Genomic DNA, 22,599 nt, shown 5'->3' with positions numbered 1-22,599 from the left:
TGGCTTCTGGGAGCAGCGCCCCCTGCACCGGGCCGCGGGGAAGGAGTTAGCGGCCGCTAAGCCGTGGGAAGGGCAGCGGGGCTGGGCCAGCTCCTGGCGGGGCTGGCGGTGAAGGAGTTAAAGGGGGTGGGGGGAGCCTGCCTTTGAGTCACTTCCTCGGAGGGGGAGGGCTGCTCTCCAGCGCCTGCTGGCTCCCAAGCCTCAGCCGAGCGGGGCTGCGCCTGCCTATTGTGCTGCCTGACGCTGGCGCTGGGCTGGCAGGATGGGCTGCCCCGGGCACCGCTGAGCTGGCAGCGCTTGGCTCCGCCGGGCCGGGCCGGCTCTGTCCCGCGCTGCAGCGGCCGGGGAGCTGGGAGATGACGGACGTCCTAGTGCCGCCGGACCGCGAGCTGAGCGAGCGGCTGGAGGAGCCCGGGAGCAAGCGCCCGCCCCGCACGGGAGCCCGGCTGTGGGGCCGAGTGCGCAGCAAGCTGCTTGGGCAGAAGGTGCCGTCTCTTCCCCTTCCCTGGGCGGCGGGGGCTGCCAGCCGCGCTAGACCTCCCAAGCGGGGACGCAGGGCCCCGACTTACCCAGTGTCTGGGGGCTGTCGGGTGCATCCCTGCAGGGCATCCGGGCCCCGCTCCAGCCGGGGTGGCGGGCACTCCCCAGCGGGAGGATGCGGCTCAGGGCACTCGCAGGCGCCGAGGGAGGCTGTGGGGCTCTGAATTGTGCTGGCCTGAGGCCGGAGCTTGGCAGTGGGTCTGGTGCAATGCACCCACCAGGGCAGAGCGGGAGGGGACGCGGCCCCCCACCTAGGTCACTCCTTGCTGCAGGAGGCTGGAGAGGCCACCTAAGGCCGGGCACAGCTGGTCCCTGCTGCACCGGGCCTGCCCGCGGGGAAAGCTGGGTGTGGTGCTGCTCCTGGGGACTGTCCCTGCCCAGCGCCCCGGCTCTCCCCGGCGTTGCTGCGGCTTCCTCTGCGACCCAGGGCCCAACTGTCTGGCGGAGCGGACGCTGTGGGGGTGGCTGCCTGCTCGTGGTTCCCGGGGTGCCAGCTGGAGTTGGTGGCTGGGGGCTCCGGCTGGTCTGGCACCCACAATGCGGGGCCCCTTTGGGCAGCTGGAGCCTTCTCCCCAGGCCGCCCCGTGGCAGAGCCAGACGATGCCCTGTCCTCGTTGGGCTGCGGCCGCAGGGCAGCTGGTGCTGGGAGCAGGCTGGGCACTTCGGGGGGGACGGCCTCTCTCCTGGCTGGTGCTGCTGGCGGTCGGGAGCTGTTCCAGGGCACTGTGCGGGTGACGTTTGGCTTGAGGTCCCTGGTGGTGCCGCTCGCCTGCGTGGGTGTCGGTCTGGCGGCGTCTGCTCGGTGCTGGGACCCGTCTCGGGGTCGCTTGAGCCTTGGTCCTGGGAGGTGCCCGTTACACCTGCTGGCACGAACCAGGGCAAAATGTCTGCCTAGTGCCAGCCCGCTCGGCCTGTGGTTGCTGGCTCCCGGCAGGGCTGGCCGTGACGCAGCTGCTGTACGGGAGCACTGACCTAATTTCTGGGGAGCCGGCATCCGCGGCTGGCCCCTCCCTGGAAAGGACAGCGCGGCAGCAAGAGGCTTTCTCGGGGAAGCGCTCCAGCCCTGGACTAGCCGGGGAGACAAGCGCTCGGAGGATCTGGTGGGGGCACCAGGCAGGGGGCCGCTGCTGGTGGATGAGTCGGAGCCTTTCTACGCCCGGCTCTGAAACCGGGATCTGTGAGGACTGGCCAAAGCCTGGCTGGCGCCCGTCTTTGCTTTGCCGCCGAGGCCGGCGCGAGGAGTCCCATGCTGGCCCCCTGCCCCCTTCGCCATGCGGGCAGGGGCCAAGCACTGGCCCGCCGACCCTGGCACGGCAACGCAGGAGAAACGGCCTCTCCCCCGTCTGGCTTGGGGGCGCCAAATGTCAGAGACCCGGCGATCGGCTCCGGGCCTGCGTCGAGTGCAGCGCGGCTGTTCTGTCGCTCCCGGTGCACTGGGGCCGGTTGGCCTGACGTTCCCTCCCCCACCTTGTCTCTGGGCCTGACTGTGGTTGGTGCTGGCTTCTGGGGTGGGTGGGACGTGCCTGGGGGTGGTCTGACGGGTGTGACCGTGGCACCTGGCTGCAGCCCACGGACCGGGAGCCCTGTGGGCTTGGGGCTCTCCAAACGGGCCCAGCAGGGAAGGTGTCTGGCTGGCTCCCCTGCCCGATGCCTGGGATGCCCTCGGGCGGGAGGCCCCCATGGTGCCGCAGGAGCGACTGGGATGGAGTCGCTCGGTCGGGCGCTCCCCTGGCCCAAGGACCCAGCTCCCCGGCGGGGAGGAGATGGGCGCTTGTGCCCTGCGAAGGCCTGTCCCTGGGAGCCGCTGCTAAGAGGGGTCCGGGTGGCGGCAGTGCCGAGCGCCCAGCGTTCCCGGGCCGGCCGGGGCCCTGGCTTCGGAGAGGCACGTGGCAGGGTGGCTCCCCAGGGGAGGATGCTTGAGGGGGTTTCCCCGGCAGAGTGGGGGCGGGACACGCAGCTGGAAGTGGGTCCGCCGCTGGCAACGTCTCCCAGTGGGCTGCTGTGCACGCGGCCCCCTCGCTCGCCCCAGGAGGCAGAGCCTGGCCTCTCGGAGCGCGCTGGGGCAGGGCTGGCTCCCTGACGGTGACGGAGGGGAGATGGCTCCTTTTGGGAACAGCCGGGCCCCTCCGCCGTGTGCTGGGGACGCTGGCTGGCCACGCGTTGGGGTGTCGGAGCCAAGCTCGACGGCTGCCTGGTGCCCGGAGGCTCTGGAGGGGCCCATGGCTCGCGAAGCCCCAAGGGGAGGGGGAGGGGGGCTGGCGTGAAGAATGGAAAACTCCCCGCGAGACGCGACGCCTCTGCCGTTTGCCGGCAGAACTTGACGTCCAGCCAGGCAGAGCCTTTGATTGGCGGGACGTCGCGCACAGATGGTGCCTCTGGCCTCGGGGCTGGCTGCTCCCGCTGGCTGTGCTGCGGGGAACCCCCCCCCGGCACTGTGAGCTCCTCACACCAGGGCCGAGGCCCCCGACCTGGGGTGCGGGGGCCAGATGGAGTCCCCGGCGCTGGCCCGGCCTGGGCAGCCCCCAGGCACATGGCCCTTGTACCGCCCTATCTGCAAGCCGGGGGAGCTGGGCCCGCTGCCCCCACGCAGCGAATGCGCCTCTACAGCTGCTGAGGGCTGGGTCTTTCCTCTGGCCACTGAGCGGCTGGGTCAGAGCAGCAGCCAATGGCTCCCTGGCCCCTCCACTGCCCGAGCGCCAGGCTCCGCAGCCTCCCCCAGTCCCTGGGCACACGAGGGATTTCGGGCCTGTCAGGCCGCGGAGCCGGGCGCTAGGGGGCCGTTTGTCCTGCAGCCCGGGAGCTGGCCTGGCGCGGGAGCTGCTGGTCCCGTGTTCCCACCCCATCTACCCTAGTAGGGCCATGATGGGGGAACTGCCCATGGGGTCCCGCTCCCTGGCAGAAGGGGGGTACCCGTCCCCCATCACAGCCCGGCGGGGCCCCCGGCAGCGTCTGGCCCTGTGGCGGAAGCAGCGTGGCAAATATTTAGTTTGTAAAACACTTGTAATATTTTCAGGCTGCACAAATACTTGGTTCTGGATCTGCCGTCCCCCGCCGGCCTGGGGCGGGCAAGGCCATAAGACGAGAGGCACTTGAGTGCAATCGCAGCCCTGCTCCTGCGGCTCGGGGAGGAAGGGCCGGTCCCTCTCCTCGGCCCAGCCGTGCAGGGCGGGCATTGCAGAGAGCCCCGGAGAGGGGCCGTGGGCAGCAAGCACAGCCTGGCTTGCGCTAGGACCTGCCACAAACCTGGCCGGGGTGGCCAGTGGCTTGGCAGGCCGGGCTGTGGGCTTGGAGGGGCTGAACGTGCGCCGCTCGGTTATCACGGGGCCCCAGGCTCGCCGTGTGTGGAGGGGCCTCCGACCAGAGCAGCTGCAAAGGAAGAGCCGCAGCAGAGCTGGGGAGGCAGAGAGGCAGGGCTCCGAGCCTGGGGCGTACAGGGCCCGTCCCAACTCAGGTTCGAGGCAGGGTGCCCCGCTGCTCTGCTGGAGAGGCCGGGCCGGGGGAGCCGAGGCAGCCAGCTCTCTCCCGCGTGCCACGTGCAGGGGGCTGCTGCCCGTGTGTTTGGGCAGATCGACGGCATCCACAGAGGGGAGGGGGCTCCCTGCCGAGCCAGGGGTGCTCAGGCCCCTCCGATCCTGCGCTGGGGGAGCATTCCCCAGCGGCCAGCCCCACGCTCTGCCCCGGGGGGGCGTGGCCATGGGGCGAGGGGGGAGGCAGGAAGGCCTGGTACTCCCTGGAGGCAGGGTCATGGTTCGAAGCGGGAGGCTAACCTGGCTTTAATAAAGGCCTTATTCAGAGCCTGCAAAGCCCTTCCATATGTGCACTTCAAGGGGCTTCGCGGCTCCTGGGGGGAGGTGGGGTTGTTTCCAGTGAAGTTCAGTGCAGGCGGCTCATGTTACGGAGCAGAGGGGGCTGCGGGAGGCTGGTCACAGCCCTGCCAGAGCAGAGGGGCTCAGGGGCAGCTGGGGGCCCCTGCAGCTCCCTCCTGGAGTAGTGACCGGGGTGGAGGGTTGTGCGCAGAGCCCAGCCTGGTGAGAGGGCGGCAGGACTCAGCGTGGGGAGCACGGGGACAGAGGCGTCTTAGAACGGCACGGCGTGCCCGGGGTGGGGCCTGTGCCGGGCCGTGTTTGGCGGAAGCGGGGGGCACGTGTCCCCGCAGCCCCAGGACGGTGCGTGCGCGAGGAGCAGGCTGGCGGCGTCCGGCTGGCGGTGGGACAGTCGTGCGTGGCCGGAGAGGGGCTTGGCCAGGCCTGGGAGTGCTGCTGTCCTGGCTTGGCTTGCCCGTTCTGTCAGGGCTGGTGGCGCCGTGGGGAGCGGCAGGGACTGCGCCCGCCTGGCTCTGCGTTTGGGGCCCCTTCTGGAGGGCCCCCGGCTGTGGGGAGCTGCGGAGCGTCTGCCGGCTGTGCAGGGACAGTCCTGTGCTGAGGGCTCTTCCTCGGGGCCCTGGCGCAGCCTGGCCGGCAGAGTGCGGCCCGTGGCCCCCAGCAGACCGGAGCCGCGGCTTCCCCTGCCCCTCCAGCGGGAGACCAGGGCCAGAGGGGCTGGGGGCTGCCAGAGCTGGTGTCGGGGTCTCTGCTCATCCCTCCTGCGGCAGGACTCGCCCGCCCAGCGCCCCCTTCCCCCAGTGGCTGGCAGCGCCCCCTGCTGGCCCCCCCAAGGAGCTGCCGGGAGGCCCCAGCGCTTGGACAGCGCCGTGAGCCTGCCCCAGGCCTTTGGGTTGCCATGGCGCTCCCCCCCCCACCTGCTGGGCCAGGCCACGCAGGCCTGGGGCGGCGGCTGCTGAGCCTCCCTGGAACAGCATGTTCCTGCCGGCACCGCTGAGCGGAGATGCCAGAGGAAGGCGGCGTGTCCTGGAGGAGAGCAGGCAGCTGGGCTGTGGCTCAGCCAGGCGGCACGTGACCGGCCCCGCAGCTGTGGGCTGCACGGCCCGGCTCCGGGATGCTCGGAAGGGCGCAGGCATCTCAGCCCCGCCCCCGGGGGCGGGAAAGCACCGAGGCCGGATCCTGGACCTGCCCCTGCCGCTTCCCCCCGCTGGAGCCATTCTGCAGCTGCCTTACGGTGCCCATTGCAGCTTGTCCCTGTCCGCCCGGCTGGGCTGCCCTGGAGCAGGGCCGACGAGGACTAGCCAGCCCTCAGCTCCCTCTGCAGCCAGCGTTGGCCCCAGGTCTCACGTGCTGGGTTTGCTAGGGGCTGTTCCGGGCACCCAGGACGTGGGGCAGGGGAAGCCACTACCCCAAGCCCCTCGGCCTGTGCCCGCCTTGGCCCTGGCGCTCCCTGGCTGTGCACTCGCCCGGCTGGGCCCCGGTGACCTGCCGCTGCTCCCCTCCCCTCCCAGCCAGCCGGCCTGTGACGGAGCCAGGGCCACAAGAGGAGAGGGCTGCCAGGCAGCCGGGTGCAGGAGTCTCCCCTGGAGAGACCAGGACTCCTCCCTGCAGCACAGTGACTTGCTGCCGCCGGATGCCCCCCGCTTGCATCCGTCCCCACGGTCCCCTGCTTCTCCCGCCGGCCTCCAGTCCCCTCTGGCCATGGCTGCAGGCTCCAGGGCCTTGGCAGGCCAGCGCAGGCCCCGCCCCGGCTCAGGACCTGAGCAGCTGGCTGGGAGCCCCAGCTTGGCTCTGGCTTGCAGGGGCTCCACGTTCGACAGCAGGATGACCCCAGCCAGCCAGGCCCGAGTTCCCAGGGTTATAAATAGCCCCGGTGGCCAGGGAGGGGCGTGTGGAAAACGCTGCCCTCTCCCTGCTCAGCGAGCTGCTCCAGAAATAGCCCTGAGTTCGGGCCCCGGCCTGGCTCCGCCGCAGTGGAGCTCGCTCAGCGCCAGGGCCAGAGCCAAGGCCTCGCTGTGGCTGCGCTGCCGCAAAGCAGCCCTTGGGCACAGGGAGGCTGGGGGCTGATCCTAGCTTGAACGCAGGCGCCCTCGGGGTCACCAGGGCCTGTCCCCCCCCACACCTGGACTGCAAATGGGCATGGGGGGGCACCCGTGGGTGCCACGCAGCAGCTTTCCCTGCTGTAACTCCAGCCTCGTCGGGGTCTGCCCCTAGGGAACCACCAGCCTGGGCCAAAGCCGGCTGGGTCAGCTGCTGCCCAGTGTCGGGACTGGCACAGGGCAGGAGGGGCGCCTTGCTCAAATCCCTGCTCACTGGGCATGCCGCTCTGCTAGGGCAGGAAAAGCCTGTGCCCCCGGCTGCCCGCCGCCTGGCATTCAGTGGGGCTGGGCTCACAGCGTTCCGGGGGGCAGGTGGGAATTTCACTGTCTCCTCTTCCCTGGCAGCTGGATCCGCAGGCCGTGCCGACCAAGAACTGGCATGTGGACGTGATTGAGATGAACGGGGTAGGTCACGTGAGGCCCGTTCACTGCTTGTTCCTCTTGGGGCGATGGCCAGGCACTGCCCATGCACCTGCACCCTCCCCCTTTGTCTCCTGGCTGGTTAGGAGGGCCTGGTTTCCCGGGTCACTCGGGGGAGGGGGTTGCTGCCCGCTTGCCCAGGGTCCGTCTGCTCCCTGCCCAGGGCTCTGCCCCACCTGCAGCGAGCAGGGGAGCTGTGGTCTGTGCTGTGACTGAGCCCTCCGGCCTTCCCAGATCAAGGTGGAGTTCTCCATGAAGTTCACAAGCCGGGACATGAGCCTGAAGAGGACCCCGTCCAAGAAGCAGACTGGAGTGTTCGGCGTGAAGATCAGCGTGGTAACCAAGTGAGTCCTGGCACCGCGGGCCGGCCCGTCTGCACCCCCAGCGCAGCGGCACCGTCCCTCGCCCCAAACGCGCAGCCGCCGGGTCGCCTCTGCATGTGCTTCCTCCTCGCGCCCGGCCCAGCGATGGGCGTCCAGCCAGTGCCAGCCACACGCTGCCAAGGGGTCCCTGCACAGCCCGTGGCCAGCGCTGTTCTCGGCTCCGACCCTGGCTGTCACGGCCCTGCTCCCAGAGCAGCCCTGGTGCCTCTCCGGAAGCCGAGTCCCTTCTCCACCTGCTAACCCAAAGCATGGCCCAGGATTGGGGGGCTGGGCTCTTGCCCCCACCCATCCGAGTTGCCATCTGCTCCTGGCTGTCCCCAGAGCGGAGGGGCCGCCGTGGCGGGTGCAGCCAGAGCAGGGCCTGCCGATCTCACGCGCACTGCTCTGCCTCCCAACCCAGGCGGGAGCGCTCCAAGGTGCCCTACATTGTGCGGCAGTGTGTCGAGGAGGTGGAGAAGAGAGGCATCGAGGAGGTTGGCATCTACCGGATTTCGGGGGTCGCCACGGACATCCAGGCGCTGAAGGCAGCCTTCGACGCAAGTGAGCCCCCCGCACAGCTCCTTGGTGCCAGCAGGGCTGCCCTGGGGGTGTATGAAACCCTGCGCCCCCTCCTTGCCAAGCTGGGCGTGGGGGGCACAGGCTGGTGGTGGCATGAGGACAGCGCGTTCCTGCTGCCCCGCCATGTGGAGCCAGCAGGCTAAGGCCGCCCGGCTCACAGCCCCTCCGCTGGGATGCTGGAGAGCCCTGAGGCAAACGAGCCCTGAAACCGGAGTTCTCTGGGAAGGGGAGCACGGGGGGGGGGGGGGGGTATTGCCCTTCCTGGGTCGAGCTAAGCTACGGGCACTGGGCAGCACTGCCCAGCCTAGGCACCTGGCTGCTCTCCCTCGCCCCGGGCCCTACCCCGCTCTCCTCCCGGCTGTGCAGGGGACAGGATGGAGCCATTAGCCTGGCTGTGTCCTGCCCTGGGGGTCTCCTTGCAGCCTGCTCTCAAGCAGCCAGGCACCAGCAGACCCCCCAGAGGTTTGCATTTTGCATGTTCTTCCCCAAAGCGGAGCTGGCTGTTCCCTTGCCTAGCCACTGGCCCAACACCACCACAGCAACATTCGTTGGCGCTGGCCTGGGTGCCAGCAAAATTCAAGATTACACCCGTTCTGGCCCCTTTGCTCTCCACCACTAGGGGGCAGCATGGCGCAGCCCCAAATAAGGCACTGACTGGCGGCTGGAGTCCCTCCCTCCCGCCGCGCTGCCATGCAGCTGACTCTGGGCTGGAGCGCAGCAACGCCCAGGAGCACCGTGCAGCAGGGGAGGGCGGGAAATGGGAGAATAACTCTTTGCCCAGTGCCCCAGCAGGGTGGTGAGTGCTGAGTCCCAGCTGGAGGGAGGGGGGGCGCACAGAGGGCTGTCTCGGAGCTGTGCCACTGGGCAGCGTTGCCTCGCGACGAGAGCCACGTGTCTGGCCGGAGCCTTGAGTGCCGGAGTTTAGTGTCCGCCCCTGGAGCTGGTGGGACTCGGGAGCCTGCTCAGCTGCCGCATGGGGCTCCAGGGCAGCACGGGGCTGGGGTCCTGATGGCCTGGGGCGTGTTCCTCCCGGCAGATAACAAGGACATCCTGGTGATGCTGAGCGACATGGACATCAACGCCATTGCGGGCACGCTGAAGCTGTACTTCCGCGAGCTCCCCGAGCCGCTGCTCACAGACCGGCTGTACCCCGCGTTCATGGAGGGGATCGGTGAGGCTCCCCCTGGGCCTGAGGTGCAGGCTGCCCCTGTCCCTGTCCCTGGCGGGCGCTGGGGGCTTTACCGCAGGCTGGAAACAGCTCGCAGTGCGGTCCCCCCCACCGTGCTGCTGGGGAGTGGGATGCGTGCTGCGGCGCAGTGCGGGGAGGCCTGGCTGGCTCCGGAGGCTCGCTGGACCCCCCTGCGCCCACGCCACAGCCTGTTCTGGGGGGGCTTGGTTCCTAGTGAGATGCCAGGGACCAGTGTTCCCTGTAAGCTGAGCTCCTAGGCGGCCGCCCAGGAAAGTCAGGTGCCACCCAGCTGATTAGCAGAGCCCCCACAGCCGGCAGCCTGTGTTCCTAGTGGTGGTGCACAGCGGCACATGCCTTGGTGCACAGAATAGTGTTTATTCTGCACATGGATGGAGGGAACATTGCCAGGGAGCCCCACAGCCTGCCCCAGAGCAGGGTGCCAGACCCTGTGGGGTGATTCTGGGTCCGGCTGCTGGGTGGAGGCAGGCTCCTGCCTCCTGGGGAGGGTTTAGAGCCATTCCGGGGCCCATCACGCCCCCAGTCAGGGGTCTCCCCGGGAGCCTGACTCCAGGGGGGCTCGGGGCCCTGGCCGGCGGGGAGCCTCGGAACCCGTGCTGAGCTGGGCCCTCCGGCCGGGCGCTCTCTCCTTGTTCCAGCCCTCTCCGACCCTGCTGCCAAGGAGAACTGCATGATGCACCTTCTCCGCTCGCTGCCCGACCCCAACCTCATCACTTTCCTCTTCCTGCTGGAACACTTGAAAAGGTGACGCTGCTGCCGCTGCTCCTGGGGCGGGGCCAAGGACCGCGGCCGGGCTCCTCTCCGCACAGAAACGGGGGGGGGGGGGGCTTGTGGCCAGGCCGGACGCAGGAGGCTGAGTGGCACTTGAGGAAGGGCCGCCCCCCAGCCGACCTTGCTGTGGGGCCCAGAGCCATGGCTGTGCTCAGCAGCCCAAGCGACACCCCAGGAGGGTGCTCGGGTGCGGGGGCTGAGCCCTGGTTCACCAGCAAAAAATCCCCTCGACAGAGGGGCTGCCTGGAGAGCCGGGCTCGCTTGTCTGCTTCTCCGTGTGGTGCTGGGAGGCTCCGGGCCTGCACCGGGCCCAGCACCCACCCCCAGTTCTCTGTAACGCGGCTGCTGGGATCAGGGCTTGGCAGCGGTTCAATGGCTCAGCCCAGGCAGAAATGTCTCTGGGGGTCTGGCCCCTCCTGGGCCCCTCCCAGCAGAGCTGTGGGCAGGGAGTTGATCCCCACGGGGCAGTTCTCAGGCCTTCCGAATCAGCCCTGTTTCCTGGTCACTGCCCCGGCTCCGAGAAGGGCGCTGGAGTCCCGTGTGCTCCTGCTCTGCCAGGGCGGGGTCGTGGGGGGAGCACGGCAGCTAGGGTCCCAGGCGGGGCCAGGTTGGGATCCGGCTCCTGCCGTCCAGGCTGTGGAGTTGCTCGGGGCTGGCCAGAAGGCGCGGTGGGAACTGGGCCGTGGCTTGCGTCAGTTTTCCTGGCTGGTTTGGCTCGATCCCCGGGGAAGGGAGTCAGCGGGGGAGAAGGCGTGCAGCGAGCAGACACGCCCGCCGGAGAGGCTGGTTGGGTTCCATGCTGAGCACTGGGCACAGCTAGTTCCACATCTGGGCCCTGGCCGGCGCTCAGCAGTGCAGCTGCCTAACGTGGCCATGTGGTGATGCAGGTTCCCTGGCGCCAGAGGGCTAGGCAGAACGGGGGGGAGCTGCCCCGGCACAGGCGTATCGTATGCTGGAGACAGCAGCACAGCCAGGCACCCACGGTCCACCCAAGCGGGTCCCATCTCCCCCGGCAGTGGGCCCAGCCTGTGTCCCGCACCCCGCAAGGCTGGGGGGCCTTGTGGCTGGCACGGAACCAAGGGGCTGAGAGAACAGCTCAGCTCACCCGGGGGAGCCTGGCACCTGGCCAGGAGGGCAAGGGCCGCTGTGGGCTGGCTCCGGCTCCATCGCCGCAGAGCACTGACCCCGCTCCTGCCTCCCCACGCAGGGTTGCCGAAAAGGAGCCCGTCAACAAAATGTCCCTGCACAACCTGGCCACGGTCTTTGGCCCGACACTGCTGAGACCCTCCGAAGTGGAGAGCAAAGGGCACCTCACCTTGGCCTCCGACATCTGGTCCCACGACGTGATGGCGCAGGTACGGGCCGACCCCGCCCTGGCTCCGTTCCCTGGGGAGGTGGCGCCCTCTGCTGGGGCCAGCTGCACGTTACTTGGGCCATGCCCCGGCCCCTCGCTCAGCTGGCTGCCGGGAGCTGTGCGGCTCACACCTGTCCAGCCCCCTCCCCTCGGGTGTCGGAGCAGAGCTCTGCCCCTGCCCAGCGGGCGCAGTCTCCTGGCTCCCAGCAGGACGTGGGGGCAAGGGCAGGCCTAGCACCATTGCACTGGCTTTGTGGGACCCCAGCGGGCGGTTAACCCTGGATGTGTCCGGTGACCTTGCCTCGGTCGCCCGTCTCTCCGTGTCATGGTGCTGGCGTCTCCCAGCAAGGCCCCTGACGTCCTGCCTCGCAAGAGACTGAAAAGCTGCAGAGCCAGGTGCTGCCTGCATGTGGGCTGGGCTCTGGGGCTACAGGCCGAGCTGTGGGTCGGTGACCATGGCTCTGGGTGCCCCTCGCAGCAGCCCACTTGTGACTAGTGCTGCTTTGTTTAGCCTTCCCGTGTACAGCCTGGGGCCTCTGGCCGCCATTGCGTAAACAGCTGCCACGGATCGCGGCTCCGCTCTGAACACAGGCCGGCTTGGCTCCGCTCTGCCTGGGGGCGGCATCACCCTTATGTCCCCTCCCCAGCTTCCCCACGGGAAGGCTCTGCTGAGCTGCAGGGGGGGACGGGTTTGGCCGCTCTGCCCCGGGCCTGCTCCAGCCCAGCCCTGACTCCCTTCTCCCTCTGTCCCTGCAGGTCCAGGTTCTCCTCTACTACCTGCAGCACCCTCCCATCTCCTTCGCGGAGCTGAAACGCAACACACTCTACTTCTCCACAGACGTGTAGCCTGCGCTGAGAAGGCACCAGCCACACTTCCAGCCTCCCCGAGGGGGAGCAGAGACTAGACCCGCTCCAGCGGGGACACAGGGGAACCTCCCAGGACTGTGCCCTCTGCATCTTTGGTCCAGTTTTGTACAAGCCTCCAGCCCGGGCCAGGCCCTGCACGCCCTCTGTCTAGTAGTCGTGTCTTGCGTACCTTCGTGGTCAGGTTTGTTCTCTGTATATTTGTTCGACAGAAGAGGTAGTGACGGCCGAGCCGTGGCCGCGGGCTCCTCGCTTCCTCCGTTTCCTGCCAGGCTCGGCTCCTTCGAAGGCCGTCACAAACTCTCCTTTTGCCCTCTGCAGCTTCCGCCGAGCATCCCTGTCCCCCCGCTGGGCGCCTGCAGCGGCGCCCTAGTGCCTGTGTGTTTGGCCCCATCCCCAGGCCCGCATGTGCAACCTTGGCCGGCCTCTTGCTTCAGGGGCTGAGAAAGGACCAAGGGCTCCCCCCTTTCTGCCCATCAAGACAAGCTCCTTTGCCTTGCGGACCGTGTGACCGCTGGACTCTGCTCCCTCTTGGAGCAAACCTTTGGCCACAGGCGCGTGCCTGTGTGGGAGGAAGGGGCCTTTAAACCTCTGTTCCAGGTGCTTTACCGCTTCGTCCTCTCAGCCCTTGGCCTGTGCTTTCTGCCTGTTTGTCATGTGCCCCATGGTCGCCTGCCCTCTGTGCAGAGGGGGAGGGGGGGAGCCTGCCACCAAGGGTGGGCCGGAGAGGTTCTTAGCAGGCTGCTGTGGGGGAAAAAAAGGGCTGTTCCCTTGTGCTGTCCCTACTTCCCCACCTCTGGGGCTGCAGCTGAGGGTAAAGCAGGAGTGGAGGGAAGTGACTGCCGGGAGGTTGGTACCTCGTCACTACCACTGCCTTAGCCCTTGGCACCGTCCACCTGAGCACTGCCACCCCGGCAAGCCTGCTCATAGAGACTGGGCTGGCCTAGCCGGAACCGGGCACTGGGCCAGCGAGGCCCTTGCCCCCAGTAGGCTGTTCCTTGGTGCTGCCGTTGGGAGAACGAGGGAAGGCAGGGAGCCAGAATCTGCTTCGGTGCTAAGCAGCCACATGCAGGCTGGAGGGCAAGAGAAACAGCTCTTGGGCTGAAAGGGAAGGCCAGGGCCAGAGCCTGCGGGGCGTTAGAGGAAAGCCGAGCCTACTGCGAACAGGAGCTGGATTCAGCCACGTGGCCCTGCCTTGTTCCATCAGCCTGACCTGGGGGAAGCTAAAGCTCTTCCACTGATCCATTCTCCCAGCCTGGCTACAGACCCTCCCGGGGGCAGCTCCCCATGGCTGGCAGCCTTGAATGGCCCAGCTCCAGCTTTGCTTGCTGGCTTGGAGGGCCGTGCCCCCCAGCCAAACCCGCTAGCTTGCCTTCTGCAGGCCACTGCGCCCCCAGTTGGAGAGTGGCCCAACCTCCACCTGCAGCCAGGTGCTGGGCCCTGCCAAGGAAACCTTCCCTGACCTGAATCGCCATTCTTGGGGCAGAAGGGGGAGCCTGTTCACTGCCCTGGCCCCCTGTGCCAAATGCCAGTGGGCAGCTGGTTTATTGTGGGGAGACCAAGCATATCCCTGTAACAGTAGTGCTGCCTTTAAGTGCCGTAGACTGTTCCATGCGCCGCAAGCACCAGGCACGTCCCAAAGGCCAGCGCTGGGGCTGAATGCAGCTGCTGGTACGGGGGAGCCTTCCCTTGTCAATCTCAAGGGCTCACACTCCCACCCCCATGCCCACGCCAGCTGGCAGAGCAAGAGACAGGGCACTGGACACGCTGACCGGGGTCTCGCTTTACCCTGGCGAGCGCCTGAGCTGCCGTCTAACTGCACATGGATCCCTGTGTTTTATGTACCTAAGCCTGTCCACTGCGGTGTCATTCCAAAGGAGCTTATGTCCTGCCCCCACCCCATGCCCATTCACTGGGCTGGAAAGCAGGCCCCTGCACGACAAACTGGCAATCCCAGGGGTGTGTTTCTTTTTTTGTACAGCGGGGTGGGAGGGGCGGACTCTTGTGGCTACAGGTAGACTAGAACGGTTCATGGAGATTTGACTTTTACTAAGTTAAGATCTATTTTTGTTTGTGTTTTGTTTCAATTTCTGTAGATGATAAACTTTCAATGGCTGTAAAACCATGTGAACCACGTTAATAAAATGCAAAGCCCTGACGTTTGCACAAAAAGCAGCGCTGTGCCGTAGATGGGTGCAGCGAGGGGCAGCGAGCCGGGCTGTCCAGCACGTGCTACCTTTCCCAGACCCCTGGGGCTAGGTCTGAGACCCACGTGCACACTGCAGGGGCCAGGCAGGGCGCTAGGGCTCTTACCAGTCCCACTGCAAAGCCCAGTTGCTGACCACAGTTTCACACCTCAGGGCTGCTCTGAGCTGTTGCTCTGGCCATCTCTGCAAGCCGCCTCCCCCTCCCTTCCTGGGAAGCACTGGCCAACAACCCTGCCAGTGGGTGGGGCCAGGCCTCACCAAGGGGCCCACATGGGAAGTTAGAAACCCCCCACCCTCCCAGGAGCTTGCTCAAGAGAATGGGGGCAGTGGAGCTGTTCTCTAAAGGCAAATCAAATACACAGCAGCTTCCCCAGGCCTGAGCCCATCCAATTAACCATGCCTGTTGGAAGGTGGGGGGCAGCCCCCTGGCACGGGTGCTAATCTAGTGAGGCGGCCTTGAGGGAGGGGTCAGCTAGCGGCAAGGGCAGACCCGCCCTTTCAGCACCACTTGGAAAGCTAAACACACTTACCCCAAGCACCCTGCCCTACGCAAGGGGAGGGCAATGGCAGCGTGAGCTGCAGTAACACGACCCCTCTCCAGCTTCGCTCAGCGTCCAGAACGCCCTGCAGCGGACCCAGGCCATGACTGCTTTAAGTACCTCTGCCTGCTAAAGGCCACTTCCGGCCACAGCTCAGCCCGGCCCAGCTTAGCTGGAAAGGTGTCACTCTGTTTCCTGCTAGCGTGTGCGTACCCTGCACGTCCTGGGGCCCTTTACAAGGGCCTAGTGACTCCTACCTCTAGGCCCCGAAAGCCCATTTAACCAGGGGGGGAGTAAAGGAACCTCCAGTTAACCATTCACATCCCTACAGGCAGCATGGAGGTAACGAGCCTGGTCTGAGAAACTCAATGCATGATTTAATTAGAAATCCCAAGTCAGTCTGACTTCTGGCCTCAAGGCACATGCAAGAGCAGCTGGAAGGTCTCGTGCCAGGATCCCAGAGCTTGCCAAACTGGTGCAGCTCAGTGGCGGGAAAGGCTTGTGTTCTGGCAAATCAACCGGACGCTCCTGGCAGCGCTCTACTGCGATGGCTTTCCAGCCGGGACACTTTGGGACCTTTCTGCTCTAACAGCAGCAGAAGCAGGAGCATCATCACTCGCTGGAGGAGTCCAGTGAGAGCAGCTCAGCTAAACTGGCTTGCTGTACAGTATGCTGCTGCTGAAATGCTGCCAGCAACAGGGCCACCACGCCAACAGGTAAACTGCCTTTTCACACGGTTCTCTGGAAGATGTGGCAGGGCGAACTGGTTCCTATTTAGGTGTACAGAGGGTAAGTACTCTCCAGGAGACAGTAAGAGATGCCTGGAATTGGCTTATTCTTTCCCCCACAAGGGCTTGTTACTACCCAACAGAGCAGCAAGTTGCAAACCCGTTACTATGAACACGTTTGCAGCAAACTGACAATCCAGCTTGCTGCATTTATTTAGGAAGATTCCAAGGGCTTGCCTCTTTCAACCCCAGCAAAACATGCCACATATTTTGGACCCCAAAGGTTCTGGTTGAGAAGAGGCTTAGTTCATAGAAACTGACACTTTATCCATCCTGACAACTACACGGACCCTGTTGTGTCCAGAAGCCTCACTCGCTTCCAAGAAATGCCAGCGACTGGGCATGAAACCAGCCTGCCAGAGCGAGGGGCGAAAGGGACCTTAGGACACACAGCAGACAACAGCCGGCTTGCTCCGATCACCGATCCCAAGGCCAGAAGTCTGTCCAGTGACTCTTACCAGCGGCAGTGGAGCAGAAGTGAAACTTCCCCAGAGAACTGCGCAGTTACCGTAGGTAATAATCAATCACTGCCGAAAAAGCAGCAAAGCCGCCGCAGCCAATGGCCCCCGCTTTTAAGCCAGCTGCAACGCAAAAGGGAAAGGGACAGAATTAGACGTGCACTGCAGTTCTCCCATAGGCTGCAGCAGGCCCTGGTCTTGAAGAGGTCACAGGCTTGCAGAGTTTTCCGTGCAGAGAATCTTGCACTCTCGTTTTAATTGGATTGGGGCATGATGCATCCCAGGAATTTGGCACGTGCAGTACTTGGAATCACAGGGGCTGGGCCTGCTGCTACACTAATGGAGCTTTGTTATGGGTCCTCTGCCTCTGAGGGACTGCAAATGAGTAACGCCAGCTCTGATGAAACGTCTGTGCCAAGAGCTGGCTGGATGCCCTTGGATCTCCTCAGCACTGCAGGTGACTTATGGTGCTGAACAGTGCGGCGGTGGGGGTGGGGAGGGAGCAGCTGTTTTAAGAGCTCTAGAAGAACTGGGGCTGTAGAAAGCTGTTTGGTTCCCTTAACGCTCTTGGGGAAGATTCTTTTGAGGAAGGGAAAAGGAGGAAGGACCTTGTGCTTCAGCACAGCCACAGCTCCCCCTCCCCTGCCTGTTCTTATGGGAACAGTGGGGGGTTCCTGCCAAAAGTCCAGGCCCTAAGCTGTGATTGGTGCTGGACTAAGCCCCATTCTGATGGCAACTAGCCAGCCTCACTCCGGATGAGTGGTGGCATTTCCTGTGCAGTTCTGTTGGAGTAACTATTCTTGGTCTAATCCAAGTGTACCAGCACACAATTCCCAGAGAGCTTCATAAGAACGACCATGCTGGGTCAGACCAAAGGTCCATCTAGCCCCCGAAAGGGCTTCATTTTTCCATTCGACCGATGTCTGTGTACAGTCACGTTCCCGAGTCTCTTATATAACCAGCCCTCCCTGTCTGCGTGGGTCTTTCAAACACCAGGAGCAAATGTTATAAAACTACCAGCTATCAGGGAAACCGATGCGGCACCTCAAGCTACTCCAACTGGTTTTGCACCAGCCCAAGTCCCTTACTACGATGTGGAGGTGTTCTGCACTGGGAATGGCTAGAAAAGGTTGCAGTGCATCCTTATCTGACCAGAGGCAGTATTAGCACAAAAGCAGTTTGAAGGAAGTGCTACTGACCTCTAAAGCCAATGGCTCCTCCAGTGATGCATCCGCTAATAACGCTGTTCTTCCAGTCTGACTTTCCACGATACTGGGAATGGAGAAACGCAGTGCAGTCACAGTAGGAAAGGGCACATGGAACGGCTAGCCTAGCTGCTCCATGTTAGTAGCAACAACGTTTGAGAACAAAACCACCCCTCCAGTCCCCGTGACTCACACCTGAAAATGCCTGTCCCTCACTCTAGGGTTGTTAGGTGTCTGGTATTGAACCAGACAGCCTGGTATTTGCATCTTCCATATGGTAAAAATATTCCAAGATTACCGGACATTTTATGTCCGATATTTTCTGTTGTTCCCAAGGCCCGGCTCAGGCGCCCAGCGGAAGGCCATGCTCGTGCTGGCTGGGGTGCAGGGAACGTGGCCCAGAAATTAAAGGGGCCATGACTGCATTTCAGCGCTGGTGCCTTTTTTTTTTGGCTCAACTTCTGCCATTTTTCTTTTTTTGGGGCGGGAGGGGGGGGGGGAAGAGGGAGCTCAATTTTTTGAGGGCTCTGTATTTTTTGTAAACCATCCGGCAACCCTATCACTCTCCAGTAGATGGCAACACTGAGTTATGGTCTGAGATCTTAGGGGGAGAGGGAGCATTACTTGAGACACTTGGGCTACGTCTAGACTGGCATGATTTTCCGTAAATGCTTTTAACGGAAAAGTTTTCTGTTAAAAGCACTTGTGGAAAAGCACATCTAGATTGGCATGGACGCTTTTCCGCAAAAAGTGCTTTTGCGGAAAAGCATCCGTGCCAATCTAGACGCGCTTTTCCGCAAAAAAGCCCTTATCACCATTTTCACGATCGGGGCTTTTTTGCGGAAAACAAATCTGAGCTGTCTACACTGGCCCTTTTGCACAAAAGTTTTGCGCAAAAGGGACTTTTGCCCGAACGGGAGCAGCATAGTATTTCCGCAAGAAGCACTGATTTCTTACAGTAGAAAGTCAGTGTTCTTGCGGAAATTCAAGCGGCCAGTGTAGACAGCTGGCAAGTTTTTCCGCAAAAGCAGCTGATTTTGCGGAAAAACTTGCCAGTCTAGACACAGCCTTAGGGTATATCTACACTACAAGGGTAGCTGGCCTTTGTCAGCTGATTCAGGCCTACAAGACTTGAGCTATGGGGCTATAAACGACAGGAGAGGAAGAGGGTCCCAGACCCTAGGCTCTAGCCCAAGACTGAATGTCTTAAAAGGTCCAGAAGCTCGAGTCAGCTGACAAGGGCCAGCTCTAAGTAAGTGTTTTATTGCCATATAGACAATTCTACATGAGTCAATTACACTTGGGCTATGTCTACACTGGCGGCTTCATGTGCCAGAAATATGCAAATGAGGCTAAGAGTGGACTATTGCAGAGCCTCATTTGCATACCAAATGAGCTGCCATTTTTTTCAGAAGAGGCTCTTGCGCCAGAAGGAGCATCTACACTGCCCCTTCTTGCGCAAGAAAAACCCTCTTGCGCAATACCGCTACGCTGATTATTTTCAGGAATAACAGCATTGCGCAAGAGGGTTTTTCTTGCGCAAGAAGGGGCAGTGTAGATGCTCCTTCTGGCGCAAGAGCCTCTTCTGAAAAAAATGGCGTCTCATTAGGTATGCACATGAGGCTCAGTGATATTCCACGCTTAGCCTCATTTGCATATTTCTGGTGCATGAAGCCGCCAGTGTAGACATAGCCTTGGAGTTTTAGCAGTAAGACAAAAGGTCACTTAGCAGTCTAGCTACAGAATGAGATCCAGGACATGGGCTGTCACCCCAACCTCCTTTTTGCTTCTAATATTTTAGATGCACATATTTATGGGTACAAGGGATAGTGAGGGGTTTATTATTTAAAAAGGGTGGCTAGGCTTTAAAAACATAGCCCCCAAAATTACCCATAGATTTATCCAACCCTGGAATTGGAATGAGCTTTATTACCCGGTGTACCCTGAGAGGACTGCAATGACCTTCCCTTTCATTCTCTGTAGTGAGATGAAGAGAGTGGTTTTGCACTCCTCTTCCCCCCCCCCCCCCCATTATATAATTAAGCAATCATTCTGGAAAACACTGACAACCAACAGCCAGATCTGGCTCTTGCTTAATTTGACATGGTCTTGCAGCTAATCTCAGTGCCATGGGCTGCAAGTCCCAAGTCTCAACGCCTCTCTCCCCATGGGACTGGCGCACAAGCACCGAATGGAACAAATCTCAGCGTTCCCAAATTGAACGCAACTGTAGTGGGGTTTTTTTGCTTCTCACTTGGGAGCTGAAGATTAAGTTTTGCTTTTTACTTGTGTGGGGTGGCACCCAACTGATTTCTCTGTGGGTCAATGACCCCTGGGCAAAATAGGTTCCTTACCCCGACCTCGTGTACTTCATTTTCTGCCTAGAGTTTTTTCCATCCCCAAAGGATGCTTTAGGATAGCTCAAGAGCAAGTTAAGGACACACACAGGTCAAGGTAGAATTTTTGGGGCCTTACGCAATGCTATTAAACTGCTGCCCCTCTGCCAGATGGCAGTCAAGATGGGGACAATAGTTCAGAGATGTGATTTTACAATCTTCAGCAACACACTCATGAAGTAGTTTTAAAGCAAGTTTTAAACTATGCTCCTGTTGACTAAGAGTCAATTCAGGAGCTTCAGAGGGTAGCCGAGTTAGTCTGTTGCAGAAAAAAAACAGCAAGCAAATTGTCTGGTAGCACTTTATAGACTAACAAAACATGTAGATGGGATCATGAGCTTTTGTGGGCACAACCCGCTTCTTCAGATAACTCTGAACATCTGAAGTGGGCTGTGCCCACAAAAGCTCATGATAAAGTCAATTCAGAAACTGACAGTATAGACTTGGGGTTAGCAAATGCCTGTCAGATGGCTTCATTACCCCTTGAATAGCTCTTTCACAGGTTCAGTGTTCTGTTAATAGGTCTGGTAGGCTTTTCCGCTGTTTAAAGTTAACTAGTTCCTCTCTGCAGAAAGCAGAGCCATAGACTAGGGACTGGTAGGTTGGTGGACGTGAACAGCCAGCGGTGCCCCAAGTTTTCAGGTGCCCTGTGTTGATGCATATTCTGCATCTCTGTAAGGACAACCCTGGTCAAGGGTTCTAAAGAATGAAAGCATTTCTGATAGAAATGAGATGGCTACTTACAGACTCTACTAGGCATTCAGTACAGGAGAACATAGCACCCACAATGGCAAAATTTTTGGCATAGGACATCCCTCTTTGCCCCATATCTTTAAGGACTTCTTTCGCGGTTGGTGTACGATAGGGATCCTTGGGGTCAAACCCTACATTGGTGTCAATGCCTGCTGTGAATACACCAAACGCTCCTCCCAAAACAAAGCCTGAAAGAGCCAAAAACAAACACACACCCAGTGAGAATAGAATGTTTCCCAGTGATTGCTGCATTCTCATCACAAGTGTCCCAGTACTACATTACAGCTTGTAAAAGATATTTGTTGTCTGGAAAGTGGACTCCTCCTTTCTCTACAGTCACATTAATAACATAGCACATCTCGAAGCACTTCAGGCAGCTCTTCTGTTGCCTCCTGGGGCAAATGGGAAACTGAGGCATGGGGAGGGCAAGTAACTGGGTGAAACCAAAGGTCCAGCAAACCCAGTATCCTGTCTTTTGACAGTAGCCAATGCCAAGTGCCCCAGAGGCAATGAACAGCATGGAGCAATTACCAAGTAATTTATCCCATCATCCAGTCCCTGCTTCTGGCAGTCAGAGATGTAGGAACCCCCCAGCATGGGGGTTGTGAGCCGGACCTTCTTGGCTAATACCCATGGACGGACCTGTCCTCCATGACTTTATCCTGCTCTTTTCTGAACCAAGTTATAGTCTTGGCCTTCTCCACAGCCCCTGCCAAGGGCTGTGTCTAGACTGGCAAGATTTTGCGCAAAAGTGGCCACTTTTGTGCAAAATCTTGCTGCCTGTCTGCACTGGCCACGAGTATTCGTGCAAGAACACTGACTATGTCCCGTACAAAATCAGTGGTTCTTGCACAAATACTCTGACGCTCCCGCTCAGGGATAAGCCCTTTTGCACAAGTATTCTTGCGCAAGAGGCCAGTGCAGACAGGCAACGTTAATTACTTGCACAAGAAAGCCTGATGGCTAAAATGGCCCCCGGAGCTTTCTTGCGCAAGGGAGCGTCTACACTGGCATGGATGCTTTTGCGCAAACGCACATGCCAGTGTAGACGCTCTCGAGCGCAAATACTTTTAACAGAAAAATGGTTCCATTAAAAGTATCTGCGCAAAACCTTGCCCGTCTGGACCCAGCCCAGGGGTTCCAGGGGTGAGCGAGCCTGAAGGGGATTTACCTCCAGCATGTTTCCAACCCGCCACCCCCGTGGGTGACCCTCCTAGTTCTTGGCAGGGAGGAAACACCCCCCCCCCCGTCCACGTTCCCCCCCAGGGGTGGTTGCAGCCCCCCCCCCACAGGTCTCTTGTCAAGCCGACCCCGTGACAAGGACCCCAGGGCAGGGAGGGGCCAGGGAGCCAGGCAGCTCGGGGGGGGGGGGGGGGGAGATGGGAGCTCGGGGGGGGGGGGAGGGGGGGGGGGGGCCCGGGAAGGGGGGGGGGAGGGGGAGCCCGGGAAGGGGGGGGGGGGGAGCCCGGGAGGGGGGGAGGGGGAGGGGGGAAGGGGGAGCCCGGGAGGGGGGGGGAGGGGGAGCCGGGGGGGAGGAGGGGGGGGGGAGGAGCCCGGGAAGGGGGGGGAGGGGGGAGCTGGGGGGAAGGGGGGGGGGGGGGGGGGAGGGGGAGCCCTGGGGGGGGAAGGGGGGGAGGGGGCCCGGGGGGGGGGGGAGGGGGGGGGGGGCCCGGGAGGAGGGGGGGGGGGAGGGGGGGGGGGGAGCCCTGGGGGGGGGGAGCCCGGGGGAAGGGGGGGGGGGGGAGGGGGAGGAGGGGGAGCCCGGGGAGGGGGGGGGAGGGGGAGGAGCCCGGGAGCCCGCCCCCCCGCACCTCCCACGCAGGCCAGCGCCGCCTTGAAGCCGCAGCTCTCCATGACCCGCTCGATCAGCTTCTGCTCCTCGCTCCGGGGCGGGGCCGGGATGCCGCCCAGCGCGGCGGGGTCCAGGGCCCGGGCCTGGCGCGGGCCCCGCCGCCCCCCCACCAGGTGCTCCAGCAGGAGGCTGTACTGCAGCGGGGCGGGCTCGGGCCCGGCGGCGCTCGCCTCAGAGGAGCGGGCCGCCATGGCAGGCCGGGTAAACGCAGGCGCTGCCTGCCCGGCCGCAGATTCCGCACTGGCAGGGGGCTGTGAGCCCGGCCGCCTGCGCTTCCGCAGCCGCCGATTCGACACAGCGCGGCCGGGCTGCCGCCCACAACTCCCAGCATGCCCGGCGGCGAAGGGCAAAGGCGCGCCGGGACCCACGGCTCTAGCCGCTCCT

The 22,599-nt window shown here is 62.7% G+C and overlaps 2 protein-coding genes across 8 annotated transcripts in view; one reads left to right on the top strand and one right to left on the bottom strand.

The window, feature by feature from the left end:
- ABR (ABR activator of RhoGEF and GTPase) overlaps positions 1-14,192 on the top strand; it is a 76,099-nt gene extending 61,907 nt beyond the window's left edge. For 5 of the 7 annotated variants that reach the window (XM_075904337.2, XM_075904340.2, XM_075904341.2 and 2 more), the window contains 7 exons: positions 6,806-6,865; positions 7,115-7,224; positions 7,664-7,803; positions 8,858-8,992; positions 9,667-9,772; positions 11,007-11,154; positions 11,910-14,192. In XM_075904337.2, coding sequence (XP_075760452.2) covers positions 6,806-6,865; positions 7,115-7,224; positions 7,664-7,803; positions 8,858-8,992; positions 9,667-9,772; positions 11,007-11,154; positions 11,910-11,999 — 789 coding nt within the window. In that variant the 3' untranslated portion in view covers positions 12,000-14,192. Of the gene's footprint in view, positions 1-202; positions 486-6,805; positions 6,866-7,114; positions 7,225-7,663; positions 7,804-8,857; positions 8,993-9,666; positions 9,773-11,006; positions 11,155-11,909 lie in introns of those variants that run through there. The other 2 variants (XM_075904344.2, XM_075904338.2) reach the window with 2 other exon arrangements.
- Positions 14,193-15,664: 1,472 nt separating this feature from the next.
- TIMM22 (translocase of inner mitochondrial membrane 22) lies at positions 15,665-22,529 on the bottom strand. Its single transcript, XM_089772146.1, has 4 exons — positions 22,175-22,529; positions 20,355-20,551; positions 17,209-17,281; positions 15,665-16,132 (listed from the first exon to the last, which is right to left on the bottom strand). Exons 1-4 carry the CDS (start codon positions 22,404-22,406, stop codon positions 16,056-16,058), a joined length of 579 nt encoding a protein of 192 aa, XP_089628272.1. The 5' UTR covers positions 22,407-22,529; the 3' UTR covers positions 15,665-16,055.
- Positions 22,530-22,599: the final 70 nt, after the last annotated feature.

The sequence above is a fragment of the Pelodiscus sinensis genome, chromosome 21 (genome assembly GCF_052426305.1).
Source record: "Pelodiscus sinensis isolate ZL-2025 chromosome 21, ASM5242630v1, whole genome shotgun sequence".
Taxonomy (NCBI): Eukaryota; Metazoa; Chordata; order Testudines; family Trionychidae; genus Pelodiscus; species Pelodiscus sinensis.
Note: the sequence above shows the minus strand (reverse complement) of the source record. Positions and strands in the feature narration are given on the sequence as shown.

Bases quoted from the DNA above. Each gene is read 5' to 3' on its own strand.
- TIMM22 (XM_089772146.1), bottom strand. From the start codon at position 22,406: ATGGCGGCCCGCTCCTCTGAGGCGAGCGCCGCCGGGCCCGAGCCCGCC. The intron at 20,552-22,174 runs GTGCGGGGGGGC...TGGCTCTTTCAG, and splicing joins GGCGCTGGCCTGCGTGGGAG to GCTTTGTTTTGGGAGGAGCG. The intron at 17,282-20,354 runs GTAAGTAGCCAT...CTCCATTCCCAG, and splicing joins CTGAATGCCTAGTAGAGTCT to TATCGTGGAAAGTCAGACTG.